The sequence below is a fragment of the Phoenix dactylifera genome, chromosome 2 (genome assembly GCF_051530095.1).
Source record: "Phoenix dactylifera cultivar Ajwa chromosome 2, Ajwa_hap1_PhDact_Kaust_v1.1, whole genome shotgun sequence".
Taxonomy (NCBI): Eukaryota; Viridiplantae; Streptophyta; class Magnoliopsida; order Arecales; family Arecaceae; genus Phoenix; species Phoenix dactylifera.
This window is the reverse complement of record NC_143191.1, coordinates 50,433,102-50,449,591: the sequence shown is the minus strand read 5'-3', so window position 1 is coordinate 50,449,591 and position 16,490 is coordinate 50,433,102. Positions and strand designations below refer to the sequence as shown.

At 40.7% G+C, this 16,490-nt stretch overlaps 2 protein-coding genes across 6 annotated transcripts; one reads left to right on the top strand and one right to left on the bottom strand.

Moving 5' to 3' along the window:
• Window positions 1–1,903: 1,903 nt before the first annotated feature.
• On the top strand, window positions 1,904–10,873 carry LOC103724227 (LEC14B homolog). 5 transcript variants are annotated; one of them, XM_017846916.5, is made up of 10 exons: window positions 1,904–2,126; window positions 3,429–3,813; window positions 3,932–4,051; window positions 5,199–5,276; window positions 6,941–7,117; window positions 7,654–7,731; window positions 7,917–8,092; window positions 9,482–9,637; window positions 10,000–10,060; window positions 10,554–10,873. In XM_017846916.5, exons 2-10 carry the CDS (start codon window positions 3,463–3,465, stop codon window positions 10,743–10,745), a joined length of 1,389 nt encoding a protein of 462 aa, XP_017702405.2. In that variant the 5' UTR covers window positions 1,904–2,126; window positions 3,429–3,462; the 3' UTR covers window positions 10,746–10,873. The 5 variants fall into 5 exon arrangements, with proteins under 5 accessions (XP_017702405.2, XP_038981338.2, XP_088572924.2 ...); XM_039125410.3 differs by having other exon boundaries at window positions 9,461–9,637; XM_088716798.2 differs by having other exon boundaries at window positions 9,461–9,637; window positions 9,974–10,060.
• An 802-nt stretch (window positions 10,874–11,675) lies between these two features.
• LOC103724226 (uncharacterized) lies at window positions 11,676–16,018 on the bottom strand. The gene has a single exon (XM_008815421.6). The coding sequence runs from the start codon at window positions 15,555–15,557 to the stop codon at window positions 11,835–11,837; it is 3,723 nt and encodes a 1,240-aa protein (XP_008813643.5). The 5' UTR covers window positions 15,558–16,018; the 3' UTR covers window positions 11,676–11,834.
• Between the last annotated feature and the right edge of the window lie 472 nt (window positions 16,019–16,490).

The window sequence follows — 16,490 nt, the reverse complement described above, 5'->3', positions numbered from 1 at the left end:
CCCATTAACCACTTAATTAAAAATATCCATGCCCTAATAATATTTTGGTTAAAATATAACCTTTTAACCCTCAAAGCATCCAATAAGTATGGGAAAAGTGCATGCGAAAACTTTCTCTATCCTCAAAATGTCCTTTTTTTTTCATAATACTCTTATAATTTTTTAAATTTTCATTTATTCTCATAATATTGCTATTAAACCTTCTCACTAAAAATCTCTATGCTCTCGAAATATTTTGAAAAAATTTATATACCTTTCTACTCTTAAAGAACCTATCTCCTGGTCTGGTTAAAATTTTTAGAGATTTATAGCCGTACAAATCATACTACTTAGGATAGCCTAGTTGAGGAGGTACGCTGAAAATTTCAAAGAAAATTTGCTTCTAATTGGAGCTAGAGCTTGAGTTTCCTGAAGTTCTCAAATTATTATTGCAAAGAATATATTTATATTTGGCATGGGTTCCTATTTAGAGATGAGAATGATTAACAGCTCTCAACTTCATCTAGCCTTACGTACAAAGATGGATGAATAAGATGTTTGAGGCATTATTTCGAGACTGTGTTCTCCACCTAAGGCTATAGCTCAAATAAACTCTTCTTCAAACTGGAATGTCTACTTACACAAAATCTAAGAAGAATATTGTAACAAAGCAATAGAGACAACATTATCTATGTACTAATTCATAAAAAGCCTAAATAAATAAAAAGAGGAGGAAGCTTTCTCATAGCCTCAAAATCCCACATTATACTAGATATTTAGTTTCCTCCAAAGTGTTTGCCATATTCCCCTTGATTTTCTTTTTATGTGCTGATTTTTTTTTTTCTACTTTCTAAACATAAAGGAGAAGACAATGGAAAGGCTTCTCAACTACTCAATTAACAGTTTTTTCCTCGTCAGCATTTTAGCTCAATTTTTTCCTCTGTCTTATGCTTTCTTTGTGTTGCCATTTCCTTGAATTGAATTCTTCCATGACCCCTGTCACAAGAGGAGAAGAACATGAAGAGTAGGAAGCAACTCAAAAATCTAGTCATCCATGCATAGATATACCATTTTCTACCCTGTTTCTCTTTTTTCTAAGGCTTGCTTAATTCTTATCCTCTGCATTATCCTCCCCAGTTTAATCAAGGTGTATGCAATATTACCTGCAATACCCCATCCACAATTCTCAAACCTGAAATCTTATACTCTTCAGAACCTGCATGGTTCTGAAGACCAGCTTTGAGATAACCCTCCATCAGAAGCGAATAAACCGAACCATTTGGTTGAATCCCCCTACTTCCTATGTCGGAAAGATGACTTCTTGCTTCATTAAGCTTGCCAGCTCTAGCTAAAGCCTTTATGAGAAGAACATGAACCTTCCACATTCAAGCAAACACCACTCTGCAACCACCTATCGAGCACCTTGACTACAATCACAAGGGGTCGGCTGCGGCGAAGGCAGAGACGGTGGCCGGAGGGAGTCCAGAGCGTGGGGGAGGCCGGGGTCGGGGCCAGGCTGGGACGGGGGAGAGAGAAGCTCTAGTAGTCGGCGAACGGCATGCCGGCCCCTGCCGGGAGGAGGAGGGTCGGCGGCAGGGGTATTTTGGGAAGAAGGGGAGGGACAAGATTGCCACGTAGAGAGATTAGAAATCAAGTCTGCTCTGGAAGGTTTAGAATGCAACTAACTGACTGACGCGTGTCCTATTTACCACAGGTTTTGAGTACACGATGTACGTGTCATTCAAAGAGGATGGTCGGACTAAAAAGAGGAGTGGAGTTTTACGGGATGGTATGGGTTGTATCTTTAGCGCGAAAGAACGATTGATCATCACTCGAGACGTGAACCGTTGGATCTCGCCTTGCACAGTTTTCAAAGCTCTCCAATATCTTTCTTCCATCCGTCTGCACAGATCTGGAAGCGGCCATTGCGCGATCCGATGGTCGACGTCACGAAAAAAGGTGAATCATTTTTTTGTGAAAAAGATACAATCCGAACCTTTACGGGATCCGCTCAATAGTTAATCCCTCTCCTTCACCCGCTCCCAAGATCCGCGCCCTATTTAGTCTCCGCGACTCCAACCCCCTCGTCTCTCTGTCTCTCGATTGGGGTCGAAAGTTTGGAACCCTAATTTCGAGAAGGCTCCAGGGTAAGTGGCACAAATATAGCTTTTAAGGATTGGAATGGAATTTTTTGGTTATTTTTAGCTGAATTTTTGATCTGTGATAGCGAATTTGACTGTTCATGTTCCAATGATTCGTGAGGTTTAGTTTAATCAATCTGCTGTCTTCTTTTTTCTGATAAAAAACCCATTTTTGAAGTAAATGAGTGAGAAAGACTGTGTTTTCTTGAAGACATCGATCTTTTTTCTTAAAAAAGATAGTGCTTCGTGGAAGATTTTTTTTGTACTGGCATCAAAGAGAATTTGGACACGTAATATTATTTAGATTCTCTCTCCCCCCCGCCCCCCATGGCCGCTTTTCCTCAAAGTTCAGCCCTCTTTAAGCTCTCTTCTAGGGAATTTGCTTTGTCTAGTATTGCTTTACAGTTAAAAAAATAGAGTTTCGTTTCGAAAGTCAATGAAAAAAGCTATTGAATTAACTGAACAAACAGATACAAAAGGAATTCAAGTACAAATCGGCATAAGTCGTCAGTTCAAATCCGATAAAAGGCTTTTTCACTAAACTCAAGATTTAGTCTTCGTTTTTCAGTGGAGAACAGAGATTTTGAGCCCCAAATTAGATGCTCTTTCTTCATCACCATCTTGTAATGTTTCCAAGTACATAGACTGATTTAGATTTCTTCCTTTCTTTTCATGCAAAGATGGGATCAGCCCTTCTTAATTCATTGAGAATATTGTGGTTACATCAAGAAATGAGGCAGAAAAAAATTGAAACAGTGCCTCGTGAGGTGCCTGACAAGGAGGAATATAGGAATGATGAGGGGAAGGGGTTGAAGAAGTATGGCATACAGAATATAGCCTACCCATCATCTTCAATTTAGCTTCATCCTGATTAATTTTAGGAAGAGCAGCTGTAATTGGTTCTTCAGTTCTCTGTTTGCTGAATGTTTTGGTGTTAAGAATTGCATATCTTTCACCATCTAAAGGTGTTTGCAGTTATACATAACGTTCCCAATGGTGTTTGACAAATTGGTACTTCATTACATCTTGTGGGGAAAGACTAGACATTTTTCTGCTTTCCTTCAGTCTTGCTAATTGTAGCGAGTTTCCAGTTGAAGAGATGGGCTAATTGTTTATGCACATTTTTGTGTTTGTTTTCTGGTTTTCACATGTTGGATGTCATCTTGTTGCAATCACAATATGGTTTGTCTATTGGTTCTGGCATTATGAGGTTACAGTTACTGATGAGACACTCTTGATTTTGATATGGATCTTAATTCTGCATTTGTTTTTGCAAAGGGGTTATTGACACCCTGAAATTTGATGCAGATTAAACATTAAAGAGTAGTTATTGGTTTCCAACATGCGTGGGAGGGTGTATACCAGTGGTGGAGCATCATCTAGAGAAAAGCTTGAAGAAGAAACTTTTACCATTGATGATGACATCTCTCATCTCACCAAGATTAGTTCAGAACCATGCGAGAAAGTTCGTAAGGCCATGCCTAATGAGCGAACGAAACCTATCCCAATGATTAAGATGTTGTCAGGAAGAGAATTTAATTATTCTGGAAGGGGAAGGTTTTCTTTAGCCGATTGTTCTTATCTTCTTGGTCGATGCCTGCCCGTCAATCTTTGTAGTAACGAAAGGATGGATAGCGAAGCATATGTGTCGCAGTTCTCCTCTGATGGTTCCCTTTTCATTGTAGGATGTCGGGTATGCTGTGATTTACAATTGTTGGAATAATTTTCAAATGGAGACCACTGCAGTAATGTCTCAAACTTGTTCAACTAATGTCTTTCTATTTGTCCCTGTTTCTTTAATTATTAATCAGAGAAGCCATATCAGAATATACAATGTTGATAGCGGGTGGAAAGTGCAGAAAGACATCAGTGCTCGAAGTTTGCGGTGGACAATTACCGACACATCTCTTTCACCTGACAAACGATTTCTTGTAAGTTTCCATCACTTCTTTGCAGCCACATATTAAAGGGATTTTCTTTAATCCTTAGTTTTTGGTCTCTACTTGGCAAATATCCTTAATTCATCCATGCTTCTGGTGGATCGTGACTACTTTAGATTCACCAACAACAGTATTTCGGAACTAACTGTTAAGGAAAGAGAGCCATTCAAGAGCCAATATGTCAACTCCATGACAAGTATTAATATTATCAACACTTAACATGAAATTTGTAGATATACATCTTCCATTTTAAAGCTTAGAACTTGCAAGTAGGGTAACGGGTGTGGTGTGATGTGGAACCCACCTAGTTATATTTTATTGAGAACACAAAGCCTGGTCTGGCCTTCTTGATTTATCATTTACCAGGTCATCCACTTTGGGTTCATATGTGAATTCTTGTTTTTATGAGGCTAGAGCAAGGTCATATAACGTCTCTCAAAATGTTTAAAAACTTGCTAAATGCATTGCCGTCTTTAAGCTATAAATAATCTTTTGTGTTTAAATCGAGTTTAGATGGCATAGTTTAATTTGATTCAAATTTTTCTGAGAAACTAGTTTAACATAAAAGTAGTAGTTAAAGATAACTACAACACTCAACAATTTACCAAATTCGGATATCCTAGTTGATCAAAATGGCCTTGACTTTATAAGAATTTGAGGAGTTAAACCAAGATAAATAGAAGTAGGTATAAAGATACAAAATTAGTGTAATGCATAAGTACTCTTCGTATTGAAAGGTCAAGAGAAACAGAGAGAGAGAGATATTGAAATTGAAGAATATAAATAATAAAATGTAAAATGGTAAAACAAAAAAGTTTTAATTGCATTGTCAAAATAAAAGAATACAAAGAACAGAATATCTAAGGAAAAAGGGAACAATTATAAGGAATGTGAAAAATAGAAAGGGAGGAAATAACTTCAATTACTGATGGGGTTGTCAATATGGCATGCTTACAGGAAAAAACAAGAGATTCAGGGCAAACTTTTCACAACAACTATCAAAGAAACTATCTTATGTAGTTAACTTGTGATGGTGTTCCAGTTTGAATAATTTGATGTATTGCATTTCTTTTAGCTAATGCTTTAAAATAATATCTTTTAGCATTCGTCATCCAGTTTGTTTTTCTTCTTATTGCAGGTTTACTCCAGTTTGACACCAATTGTTCATATTGTAAATGTGGGAACTCCGGAAACAGAGTCAAGGGCTAACATCACTGTATGTTCCAAGCTATAAACTCAAAAATAAATTATTAAAATTATTGATGGTTATCATGTTTCACTTATTTGAAGCAGATGTACTTTGTTCATAGAATTTCTTTTAGCATTTTCTGTGAAGTTATATAAGGGCTATAAATCAAGAGTACCGACTTAAAATCAAGCATATCACCTGAAATGGGTCGTATATTCAGAAAATGAGTATCAAAATCAAGCATATCACCTGAGATGGGTCGTATATTCAGAAAATGAGTATCAAGTGATCTGTTCTCTCATTCTCTAAAGGGCAAGAATGATGTTTCTGTCCATGTTGATCTCAACTTCGTGAGGTTCTCAGCTTTTACTGATTTATAACATATGTTGTTGTCTAGACACATTTGTGAATCTCGTAACATACATTTCAAACCTAAATCCTTCTTCAAGCTATAAGCCTATAACCGAAACTGTCCAACTGTATCCACCACAAAAAAAAAAAAATAATTTGCTTAAAACCTTAAAGTTTTTTTTTGCAAAAATAACTCTGATAATCAAGAAAAAAGGATGACATTCTTAATTTTCTCATCTTGAATGTTTTTTCAACAAATGAGACCAGAAAATCTCTTTCCCTCTTGCTGCACTAATAGTCATTCTCCAAAAAATTCTCTACAACTTGCTGGCTATCTGCAAAAACAAAAAACATAAAACAGTTAAGCACACATTGGTGGAAGTAGCAAGAGCATATTATGTTATATACAACATCTAATGAAGCCCATGATATCTCTGACAGATAAAGCTTTTAACTTCTTGAAGTATGCATAGTTTGATAGCGTCACAAGGTCAAGCTTTGGGAAACATGAAGCTTTCTAGGTGTTTGAAAATAAGCACACAAAGGTAATACACAAGAAGACCTGGGTGGGTGTGACAATCGAAATAATGTCAAGAAGATAGGGTTACAAGGGAACAAATGGAGTTTCATGAGTTATAAAGCTCATGTCAAGTGAATATGTTGTATAGTGCATGGCTATTGACCTCATAGCTCTTAAACAAATAAATGAAATGGACAGTATCTACACGTAATGCAAATACAGTGACATAGGAAGAGTTGATTAAAAAAAGGGGATATTTTTTTTCCTCTTGAAAATGGATATGTGGCTAAGATGTCATTCAAGGTGTCCATTTTTTTCCTTAAATTGTATTAGTCAATGTTTTAAATTTGGTACCGGACCCTTTACTGGTACTGTACCAGTACAGGTTGGTATGGTACCTTGTGTGCTGACACATGGTATGCTGCTGGAGTTGGCATAGAACTCATACTATGTCATAGTATAGGGGCATATCCCACGCCATCCTGGTCCGATATCAGGTGCAGTATAGTTTCGCCTTACTGTCTGTTATGGGTCGATACTTAAAACCTTGATTATCATTCATCTAGTATTTCCACTATTCTTTTGCGTGTGCTGTCGTAATAAATAATATGGTTGTGTCTTCTTTATTTACCATCATTTTTCATTTTTATATTTGGCAATCTCTTTGGTGCCATGATATCATATTTTTCTTCAAGTAGTCTCAAAATAGATGCAACCTATTTCCTCTACAGGTGCATGTTGGATAGTGGGGTAATTGTTACTTTCCTCTCATACCCCTGATGCAAGCATTTGCTTAAAATAACTATTCCATTTTGTGCAGGATATTCATGATGGTTTGGATTTTAGTGACCATGTTGACAGTGAATATTCCTTTGGGATATTTTCTGTTAAATTTTCAACTGATGGTCGAGAGCTTGTTGCTGGAAGCAATAGTGATTCAATACATGTTTATGACCTGGAAGCAAATAAGATGACATTGCAATTTCCAGCTCACACAGTATGACATTCTTTGAGTTTATCATTCTAATGACTGAAGATTTTTTTTAAAAAAAATTACATTTATGTTTATGCTATATTCTTTTTGATTTTGATATGATATTCCTTTTGTGCTCTTCCTGAAAAGAAAGAGACAATAATGTGCACTATGGTTTCAGCTTTGGTTGCCAAAGTCTGTAACGCCTGAGATGCCAATTTTCAAACTTAATAGCTTATAATTGTTGGAGTGTACAACATTGTAGTCTCATTTCACTGTTAGGTGTTCAATATGCATATTTTCACACACATTCTTGCTAGTTACAGTTATCTGGCTGATCAACTCTGCTTATAAGGATATCATGTCCCGTAGTTTACAAATTTCCTATCTTGCAATTTACTGTTTGAACTGTGTTGTTGAAGTAAAACTTTTGAGATATTTGAGGTTAAGAATGATTGGAGGAACCAAGGATACATCTTGGGCTAGATGCCACCATATATAGATTCAGTATTTCAAGCACCATTCTGAAAATCTTTTTCCTTTCTTGACTTTTCTTCCAGACTGATGTGAACACTGTAACCTTTGCTGATGAAGCTGGCCATCTCATATTTTCTGGGAGTGATGATAATCTTTGTAAGGTAAGCACTAGCTATTTTGCATCAAAAGCAAGGTTTTCTTGCTCAGTTTTCTATTGCAATCCTTAATATGACTCCATTAGTAAGCCTCCTGAGATGGTGGTGCTTGTCTGCTATTGTTTCTTGGTGTGTGTTGAAAGAGTGTAATTAGATTTGGTTATGATATCTGGATGTTATATAACCTTCAGGTTTGGGATAGGCGCTGCTTTGTGTCAACACGAAAACCAGCCGGGATCTTGACAGGTCATCTAGAAGGCATTACTTTTATTGATAGCCGTGGGGATGGCCGTTATTTCATTTCTAATGGTAAAGATCAGACTACCAAACTCTGGGACATAAGGAGAATGTCCTCCACTCCGAAATTGTAGGTGTTTTTTTCTCCCCAATTTTTTCAGCTTGATTTGTTGTTTATGCGACGATCTTTAAATCACATCTCTACCACTATAATGCCAAAGGTGTGGGCGTGTCGGTGGATGGCATGCCTGATGTTCCCCCGCCCCTGCCAACCTCCTTTTGGAATTCAGTCAGCTTTATGTCTGTAGTATCCTCTCTAGTACGAGCACCCCTCCTGACTCTAACTTGAAGACAGAAATAGGAGTGCATCAACCAAGAATGAGTGTATTTAATGGCAGCCAAATGCTTTCCATCCGTTCGAACCAGTTGTGTGCATTATACATGCTGACTAACATTTCACTCTGGATGGGATTCCAGCTGTCCATCAAATATTAGTCCTTGTAAATTAGTCAAATGCCATGTGTTGTGCAGTATTGTCAATTTATGAACTACGAGAAAGAAAAATTGACTTTTATTAACTTGGAAGAGCCATCAATCAACAACTCAACTTCAGTCACATGTACAAACCTGCAGACTTACATGTTCAAAGAAATTGCTGTGACTTTTTAGAGCCAACAATAAAAGTTCTTATAACTACAGCAATACTTTCAGTTGGAAATTGGCCATAACTCCTATAATGGCACTACAGAAGACACCTCCCATCCTATCCAAGATAGTTTTTTGATTTTTTTGATCGGACTTTGCTTTTTAAGACATTTTCAGTGTTTTGCTAGTGCATATTGCTGACATTGTATTATGGCAAATGGGGTACATTGTGGCTACAGCTTCTTGCTGTCACAGCCCACCATTTTCTACTTGGGAAATACATGGTCATTATTAACTTTTTATTTTGACAACTTGTATAAATTTCATCCTGAATTTTGTTAGATATATCTCTCATATGTGGAGTAATACTTTTTTTCCTATGACTTTGTAGCCATGATTGTGCATAGACATGTTTTCTGTCATGCATCGATAGAACTGTGCATGTGAATTTGTGGTTACCATATTTCTGTGTGCATGTTATTTGGTATGCTTGTAGGCAATTTGCTCATATGTTGGTGAACATACAGAACTGGACATGGCAAACTTCTATGAAAAAATAAAATACCTAGGAGTGGTGCATGAAGAACCAGCAAACTAATAGTGGTTGAGAGGTGGAAATTAGTGCATGATGCATACTGTGGTAAACATTTATAATATAGAATGCGGTTGTTTATATTACCTATTTATCTTAGGAGGATGGCATTTCTTTCTGTAAATGTTGTTACATGTACTTATCTCATTGAAGTCCTCAATCAGAATTTCTTATCCCATTTTCTGGAAGCTTAGGAGATTTTTAGGGATTATTTTTTTCATCTGAGTTGCTACTAGCTTATTTTCTTAGTTGTTGAAGCAGTTGCTCTATCTGCTCATGCAGTTCCGCACCAAAACTTTTTTCTTGGGATTATAGATGGGATGAATTCCCAGCAGAAGCCAGAAGACAGAAGCATCCATCTGATCAGTCAGTAGCTACATACAGAGGTCACTCAGTCTTGTGTACTCTAATACGCTGTTACTTCTCCCCTGCATATAGGTCAGCACTGAATATTTCTTCTTTAAAATAGTAATTCCAAAGTTCTCATTTTAAGTGCCTATTTTTATCCTCCAAAAGGATGCCCATTTTGAGTGCATTAGAGTGGACTACATTACATATATTAGTCTATTTATTGTATCGGTAAAGACTCAGAATTGGCTATTAATTTGCACTTAAACCTTATGCTATTCTTCTATAATGCAAGAACTGTTTGTTTAGTCTTGACCCCTTTGGTGCATCAGGATTGCAGCTTGAATTTGGACCCATTTATGTTGATTTTCCAATTAAAATTGCAGTTCTGACACTCATTAGGCTTACCTACTTTGTCGTATACAGTAACAACTTGTATTTACTTGTTACAGCACCGGTCAGAAATACATATACACAGGATCGAATGATGGATATGTTTATATCTATGATGTGGTATGTAATCCGAAACATCTCATATTCTCACTATTTGCCTTTTCCCTCAATTTTTTATTTTAATCAAGTTTTCCAATTCACACATCGCAATTGTAAATTTCAATGCTAGCCTGATCCTGTTTGCGAACAAAGTGCTATGAAAACTAATGCTATAACTCTTTTACCTCAGTAAGTTTGAAAATCTTATGAATACCAACAATCGCTCCTCTATACTGACCCAAAAAACCAAAAAAGAAAAGAAAAGAATGCAACATCAGCATCTGAATTTTACTGGTGCCTTGATACTGTGAAGATAGAAAACCTGTCTAGGTTGGACTTTTGGGAGCTTCCAATGATCTGGGTTTCTGGCCATGACCTGACATACTTTCTTGCTTGCACTTCCAGCCGAGGCCTGGTTTTGGCTTTCAAAATAACAAATAAGGATCCTTGCAATTGGAACTGCAGTAATAGTGGTATGATATGTTGCTGCTGTGTTAACTTTGCAATGTTTCAGGTAACTGGAGCTACGGTTGCAAGACTTAAACAGCATGATGCGACTGTTAGAGACTGTAGCTGGCACCCCTACTTCCCAATGCTTGTCAGCTCATCCTGGGACTGCTCCTTTGCTAGATGGGAATTTCCAGGAAATGGTGCAGATCCTGTGTTGCATAAGAAAAACAGGAGGAGACGTTCGCTAAGGCCATAGACACACAGTATTGTACTATTAAAATATAACATGCGACAGCGCTGTGGCTGATGAATGCCGATTTGTAAGTATGCCTGCAAATAATTCTTGCAGCTACAGAAGATATAATGAGCATCATTGTGTGATCACCATATTTGTTCATGTGTTTTGCTGCCTGTGTCTGAATTTCATGGCATGATGGTGCGAAAGGATATTTTGTTAGAAGTGCCCGTAGGTGCCTCCTACTCTCCGAGAATGATCGTTTTTATCCAAATTTTCTGGGCTAGAGCAGGATAAGGTGGTAAAGGAAGCATTGCACAAAGTTTTGTACTCAGGACAAGCTTAGGTACCTTCAGCAAGGTGCATTGAGGAATTAGAGAACTGCCAGCGGAAACTATAGAGATGCTGCAGTGCTGATCCTAGATTCTAAGATGGGCTCAGAACATTGTCATCTGTCTCTAATCTGTACATAAAATCGAAGTGCACTTAATCTGAAACCTGAAACAAAAAAATCAGGAACAAGAGAGCTGTTCATAAATTTCACTAGGCTAGTAGGGAAGGGCATCACATATAGTACTTCAAAGAAGACAACCAACCTGGGTCATTTCTCCCCTTAGAGAAAGAACAATTTCTTGCTAGTTGGCTCTTGGAAGAAGAAAAAAAAGAAAACTGATTACCATCACCATCATTTAGCCTTTCTCTAACTATTATTCAGAGTTTTTTTATATCCTTCCTCGCAACCTCCATCTATGTTAATTTAGATCTTTCTCTTCTTTTTCTACAGCCTTAAACATAAATTAAAGTACATCCGCCTGTAGAAGTCTCCTCAAATTTTTATGGTACATGTCCAGCTATATGTTTCATGAAGTACTACACGGTGGACCCAAATATTCACAGCTAGAAGAGGTTTTCACCTCTATGAAACATATAACTGGGCATCATAGAGAAAACTGGATAGAAACACATCTCCTTGCATATCAAAACATTAGGTTCTACATCAGAGTGATAGATGATTACCAAATCAAAGCAACTCACAACTTTAACCGAGTCCCGGTATCAACAAAACATCCAAAAGAAAATTCTGCAAGATCTTGAGCTGATATCAAAAGGTTAAGCACCCTTGGCCGCATAGGCGGCAAAGGAGATGGCAGCAAGAACGGTGGTTGCAGCGGGATACAGCCATCTCCCCAGTCCTCCCTTCTTCCGAGCCTCGGCCACTTCATGCTGCAAGACCTTAAGCTCCCTGCTCATGTCCTCAATCTTCCCCACCCTGCCCTTGAAGGCCATCTTGATGGCCTCCAACTCTTTCACAAATGGCTGCAGCTCCTCATCCTTCTCTTCCTCATTCCCAATACTCCTCTCGACATCATTCTCTTTTCCTTCAACTAATCCATGCAGCATCATTTCTCTGGTATCCTTCAGAAGGGAAAGGGCCCTCCCAGAGTTCATATCGGCAGCTCTGAACTTTATCTCCATATCCTCGAGACTCTGCTGAGAAGTTAGCAGTTTCTTCTCAGTCGAAGCTTTTTCCTCCTTCAGCACATCAGATTGCAGCTTCCGTTCCTCCTCCTTCCAAGCAAAGTCACCGAGTGCACTCCGAAGCTGCTGCCTCTCGTCTTCAACCTCATCGTTCCTCTTCTTCAACTCCTCAATTTGCACTCTCAGGCATCGCTCTTCCACCTTCTGAAGATCGAGGTCTCTCCAAGCAGAATCCCTCTCAGTTTGCAGTTGGGCGTTTGTGTTGATGCAGGCATTGCACAGAACTTGCAACTCATGAACAGTTGATTGGAACTGTTTCAACTCTTTCTGCAAAGCATCAATTTCAGACTGCTGGACAGCCCTCATTCCCTCGATTGCATCCTTCTCCCTTTCAATCTCCCCCATCCTGGTCCTCAAACCATCCAGCTCCTTGGCAGACACCATCATCCGCTCCTCGTAGTCAAGCAGAATTCCTTCCTTCTCCTTCTCCAGAGCACCCAACTCTGCCTGAAGCCTCTCGAGCTCCTCCGTAACCTTTTCATTCCTCTTCTCCATCTCCGCAGCTTGAGAACGCAGCCCTTCCTCCTCCTTCTTCAGCACTTCGGCAGCAGATTTAGAGCTATTAAGCTCAGCTCCCAGCCTATGGTTGCTCTCGGAAAGGCTCCGAAGCTCTGACTCTAAAGTCGATACTTTTGCAACAAAAGCCTCCTTCTTGGCAACTTCAGAGCGCAGCTCCTCTGTGACCTCAACACTCTTCTTTTCCATCTCGGCAATTTCATTCCGCAACCCTTCCTCTTCTATCTTCATTGAATCAATGGCAGCCTTCAAGCCATCAACCTCAGCCTCCAATATTGGAACAGTTGATTGGAACCGTTTCAACTCTTTCTGCAAAGCATCAATTTCAGACTGCTGGACAGCCCTTATTCCCTCGATTGCATCCTTCTCCCTTTCAATCTCCCCCATCCTGGTCCTCAAACCATCCAGCTCCTTGGCAGACACCATCATCCGCTCCTCGTAGTCAAGCAGAATTCCTTCCTTCTCCTTCTCCAGAGCACCCAACTCTGCCTGAAGCCTCTCGAGCTCCTCCGTAACCTTTTCATTCCTCTTCTCCATCTCCGCAGCTTGAGAACGCAGCCCTTCCTCCTCCTTCTTCAGCACTTCGGCAGCAGATTTAGAGCTATTAAGCTCAGCTCCCAGCCTATGGTTGCTCTCGGAAAGGCTCCGAAGCTCTGACTCTAAAGTCGATACTTTTGCAACAAAAGCCTCCTTCTTGGCAACTTCAGAGCGCAGCTCCTCTGTGACCTCAACACTCTTCTTTTCCATCTCGGCAATTTCATTCCGCAACCCTTCCTCTTCTATCTTCATTGAATCAATGGCAGCCTTCAAGCCATCAACCTCAGCCTCCAATATTGGAACAGTTGATTGGAACCGTTTCAACTCTTTCTGCAAAGCATCAATTTCAGACTGCTGGACAGCCCTTATTCCCTCGATTGCATCCTTCTCCCTTTCAATCTCCCCCATCCTGGTCCTCAAACCATCCAGCTCCTTGGCAGACACCATCATCCGCTCCTCGTAGTCAAGCAGAATTCCTTCCTTCTCCTTCTCCAGAGCACCCAACTCTGCCTGAAGCCTCTCGAGCTCCTCCGTAACCTTTTCATTCCTCTTCTCCATCTCCGCAGCTTGAGAACGCAGCCCTTCCTCCTCCTTCTTCAGCACTTCGGCAGCAGATTTAGAGCTATTAAGCTCAGCTCCCAGCCTATGGTTGCTCTCGGAAAGGCTCCGAAGCTCTGACTCTAAAGTCGATACTTTTGCAACAAAAGCCTCCTTCTTGGCAACTTCAGAGCGCAGCTCCTCTGTGACCTCAACACTCTTCTTTTCCATCTCGGCAATTTCATTCCGCAACCCTTCCTCTTCTATCTTCATTGAATCAATGGCAGCCTTCAAGCCATCAACCTCAGCCTCCAATATTGGAACAGTTGATTGGAACCGTTTCAACTCTTTCTGCAAAGCATCAATTTCAGACTGCTGGACAGCCCTTATTCCCTCGATTGCATCCTTCTCCCTTTCAATCTCCCCCATCCTGGTCCTCAAACCATCCAGCTCCTTGGCAGACACCATCATCCGCTCCTCGTAGTCAAGCAGAATTCCTTCCTTCTCCTTCTCCAGAGCACCCAACTCTGCCTGAAGCCTCTCGAGCTCCTCCGTAACCTTTTCATTCCTCTTCTCCATCTCCGCAGCTTGAGAACGCAGCCCTTCCTCCTCCTTCTTCAGCACTTCGGCAGCAGATTTAGAGCTATTAAGCTCAGCTCCCAGCCTATGGTTGCTCTCCGAAAGGCTCCGAATCTCTGACTCTAAAGTCAATACTTTTGCAACAAAAGCCTCCTTCTCGGCAACTTCAGAGCGCAGCTCCTCTGTGACCTCAACATTCTTCTTTTCCATCTCGGCAATTTCATTCCGCAACCCTTCCTCTTCTATCTTCCTTGAATCAATGGCAGCCTTCAAGCCATCAACCTCAGCCTCCAATATTTGATTGTTCTCAACATGGCTTTGATGCTCTGCTTCCAAAGCTGATACCTTCGCGGCGATCGCCTCGTTCTTGGCCTTCACCGTCTCCACCTCTTCTTGCTTAATCTTGATCACTTCTTCCATCCCCCTCTCAATACTTTCTACCAACTGCCGGTATTCGTCGAGGCTGGTTTCCATGGAAGCCTTCTCCTGGAGAAGAGAATGGATGGTTTCTTGCCTCTTATTCCCCTGTTCCACAAGATCATTGCGCTCTATCTCTAATTTCCCAACATTTGCTCCGGCTTCAGCTATACCAACCTCCAGCTCCGTGACTTTGGCTTCCAGAACCCTCAGCTCCTTCTCCTTGCGATCAAGGTCCATCAAGCTCGAATCTTTTTCCGATAGGGCGAGGTCCAGAGCCTTCTTCATCTCATCCTTCTCTCCAACCACCATCTCCAATCTCTCCCCGCTGCTCCTCAGCTCTTCCGCCATGGAATCCACCCTCGCCTGCAGCGACCTCACCCGCTCCTCCGCCCCCGCCAGCGACCGGAGGTCCGCCTCCACCCGCCGCGCCGCGAGCTCCCGCTCGGCGAGGCCGAAAGAGAGGACAAGGCAGCTGACGTCGCACTCGACGCCGGCGAGGAAGGCTTGGTCGTCGGAGAGGCTATCGTGGCGAGACCGGAGGTGGCCCACCTGCTGCCGCAGCTCCAGCGTCTCCTTGACGAGGAGGTGGTTGAGAGTCTTGAGGCTCTCCATCTTGTCCGGTGATACGTCTCGGCCCGAAGACGGCGGTGAGTACGACTCCTCCTGCTCCTTCTCCGCCGCCGCCGCCGCCTTCTTTCGGGTCATCGCGAACGCTATATGAGGGGAAACTGGGATTAAAGTTAGGGTTCCGGGAAGGGGAGAAGGGATTTAATGCGAGGGTTTTGGGGAAGGGGGAGTTCGAAATTCGAAATAAGGTAAGCGGCGGGACGGACGGTTGGGATTCTACGTTTTGTCTTTCATCGGCATTGGGATCGCCGTCTCTTTGTTTCGCCGCGGCTTGTTCTTTTCCAATCTCCTTGGGACGCTAGATTTGCTCCGCGTGGATAGGATTAGATACACTTCTTTTTTTTCATTTTTGGGTAAATCTTAGAGACAGCCAGCCACTCGTTTAGCGTGGTGAGGATTAGATATACTTGTTTCGTGCGGCGAGGATTAGATACAGTTGTTTCGTGGATACACCTTCTTTTTTTTTCCTTTTGGAGAAAATATTTTCCATAATAAGACTATTATTTACACTATTCACTTAAATAGAATAATGCATTTAAGATAAATATTTACTTGCTAAAATATATTTTTGTTTCTTAAATAGTGAATTCTTATAGGGTAGAACTTTTGAAATGCCATTTCATGTTTTCTCTATTCCTCTAGCAAAACATGTTGAGCACGAATTCTTTTTTATGTACCGTTTGCATTGTAGAGTGCTGTGTACTGTGCAGCGCTCCGTAACCGTCATCAGAAGATAGCTATTAACAAGACGGCCTTACGTGCCATAGCACATCACTGTTAATAGCTATTCATCTTGTGATAGCAACCATCAAGTGTTGCACAACACTCTGTAGTACAAACTACATTCTGTGGATCTGAATTTATGATGTCCTAGAGAATTACTGCAAGTTTTCACCCAGTTCTTAACACACGGTTGTTGGTCGGAGCTCACATCCTTGAATTTGTCAGAACACATTCCCCTGTATCTTGTCCATGCATTATCTTGTGAATGATTCCAAGCTCGTTAGCCAA

Excerpts from the sequence above, each read along its gene's own strand:
- LOC103724227 (XM_039125410.3), top strand. The coding sequence starts at position 3,463 with ATGCGTGGGAGGGTGTATACCAGTGGTGGAGCATCATCTAGAGAAAAG. Across the intron at positions 7,732-7,916 it reads GTGATGATAATCTTTGTAAG|GTTTGGGATAGGCGCTGCTT; the intron begins GTAAGCACTAGC and ends TATAACCTTCAG. Across the intron at positions 8,093-9,460 it reads ATGTCCTCCACTCCGAAATT|TTGCTCTATCTGCTCATGCA; the intron begins GTAGGTGTTTTT and ends TTGTTGAAGCAG.
- LOC103724226 (XM_008815421.6), bottom strand. The coding sequence starts at position 15,557 with ATGACCCGAAAGAAGGCGGCGGCGGCGGCGGAGAAGGAGCAGGAGGAG.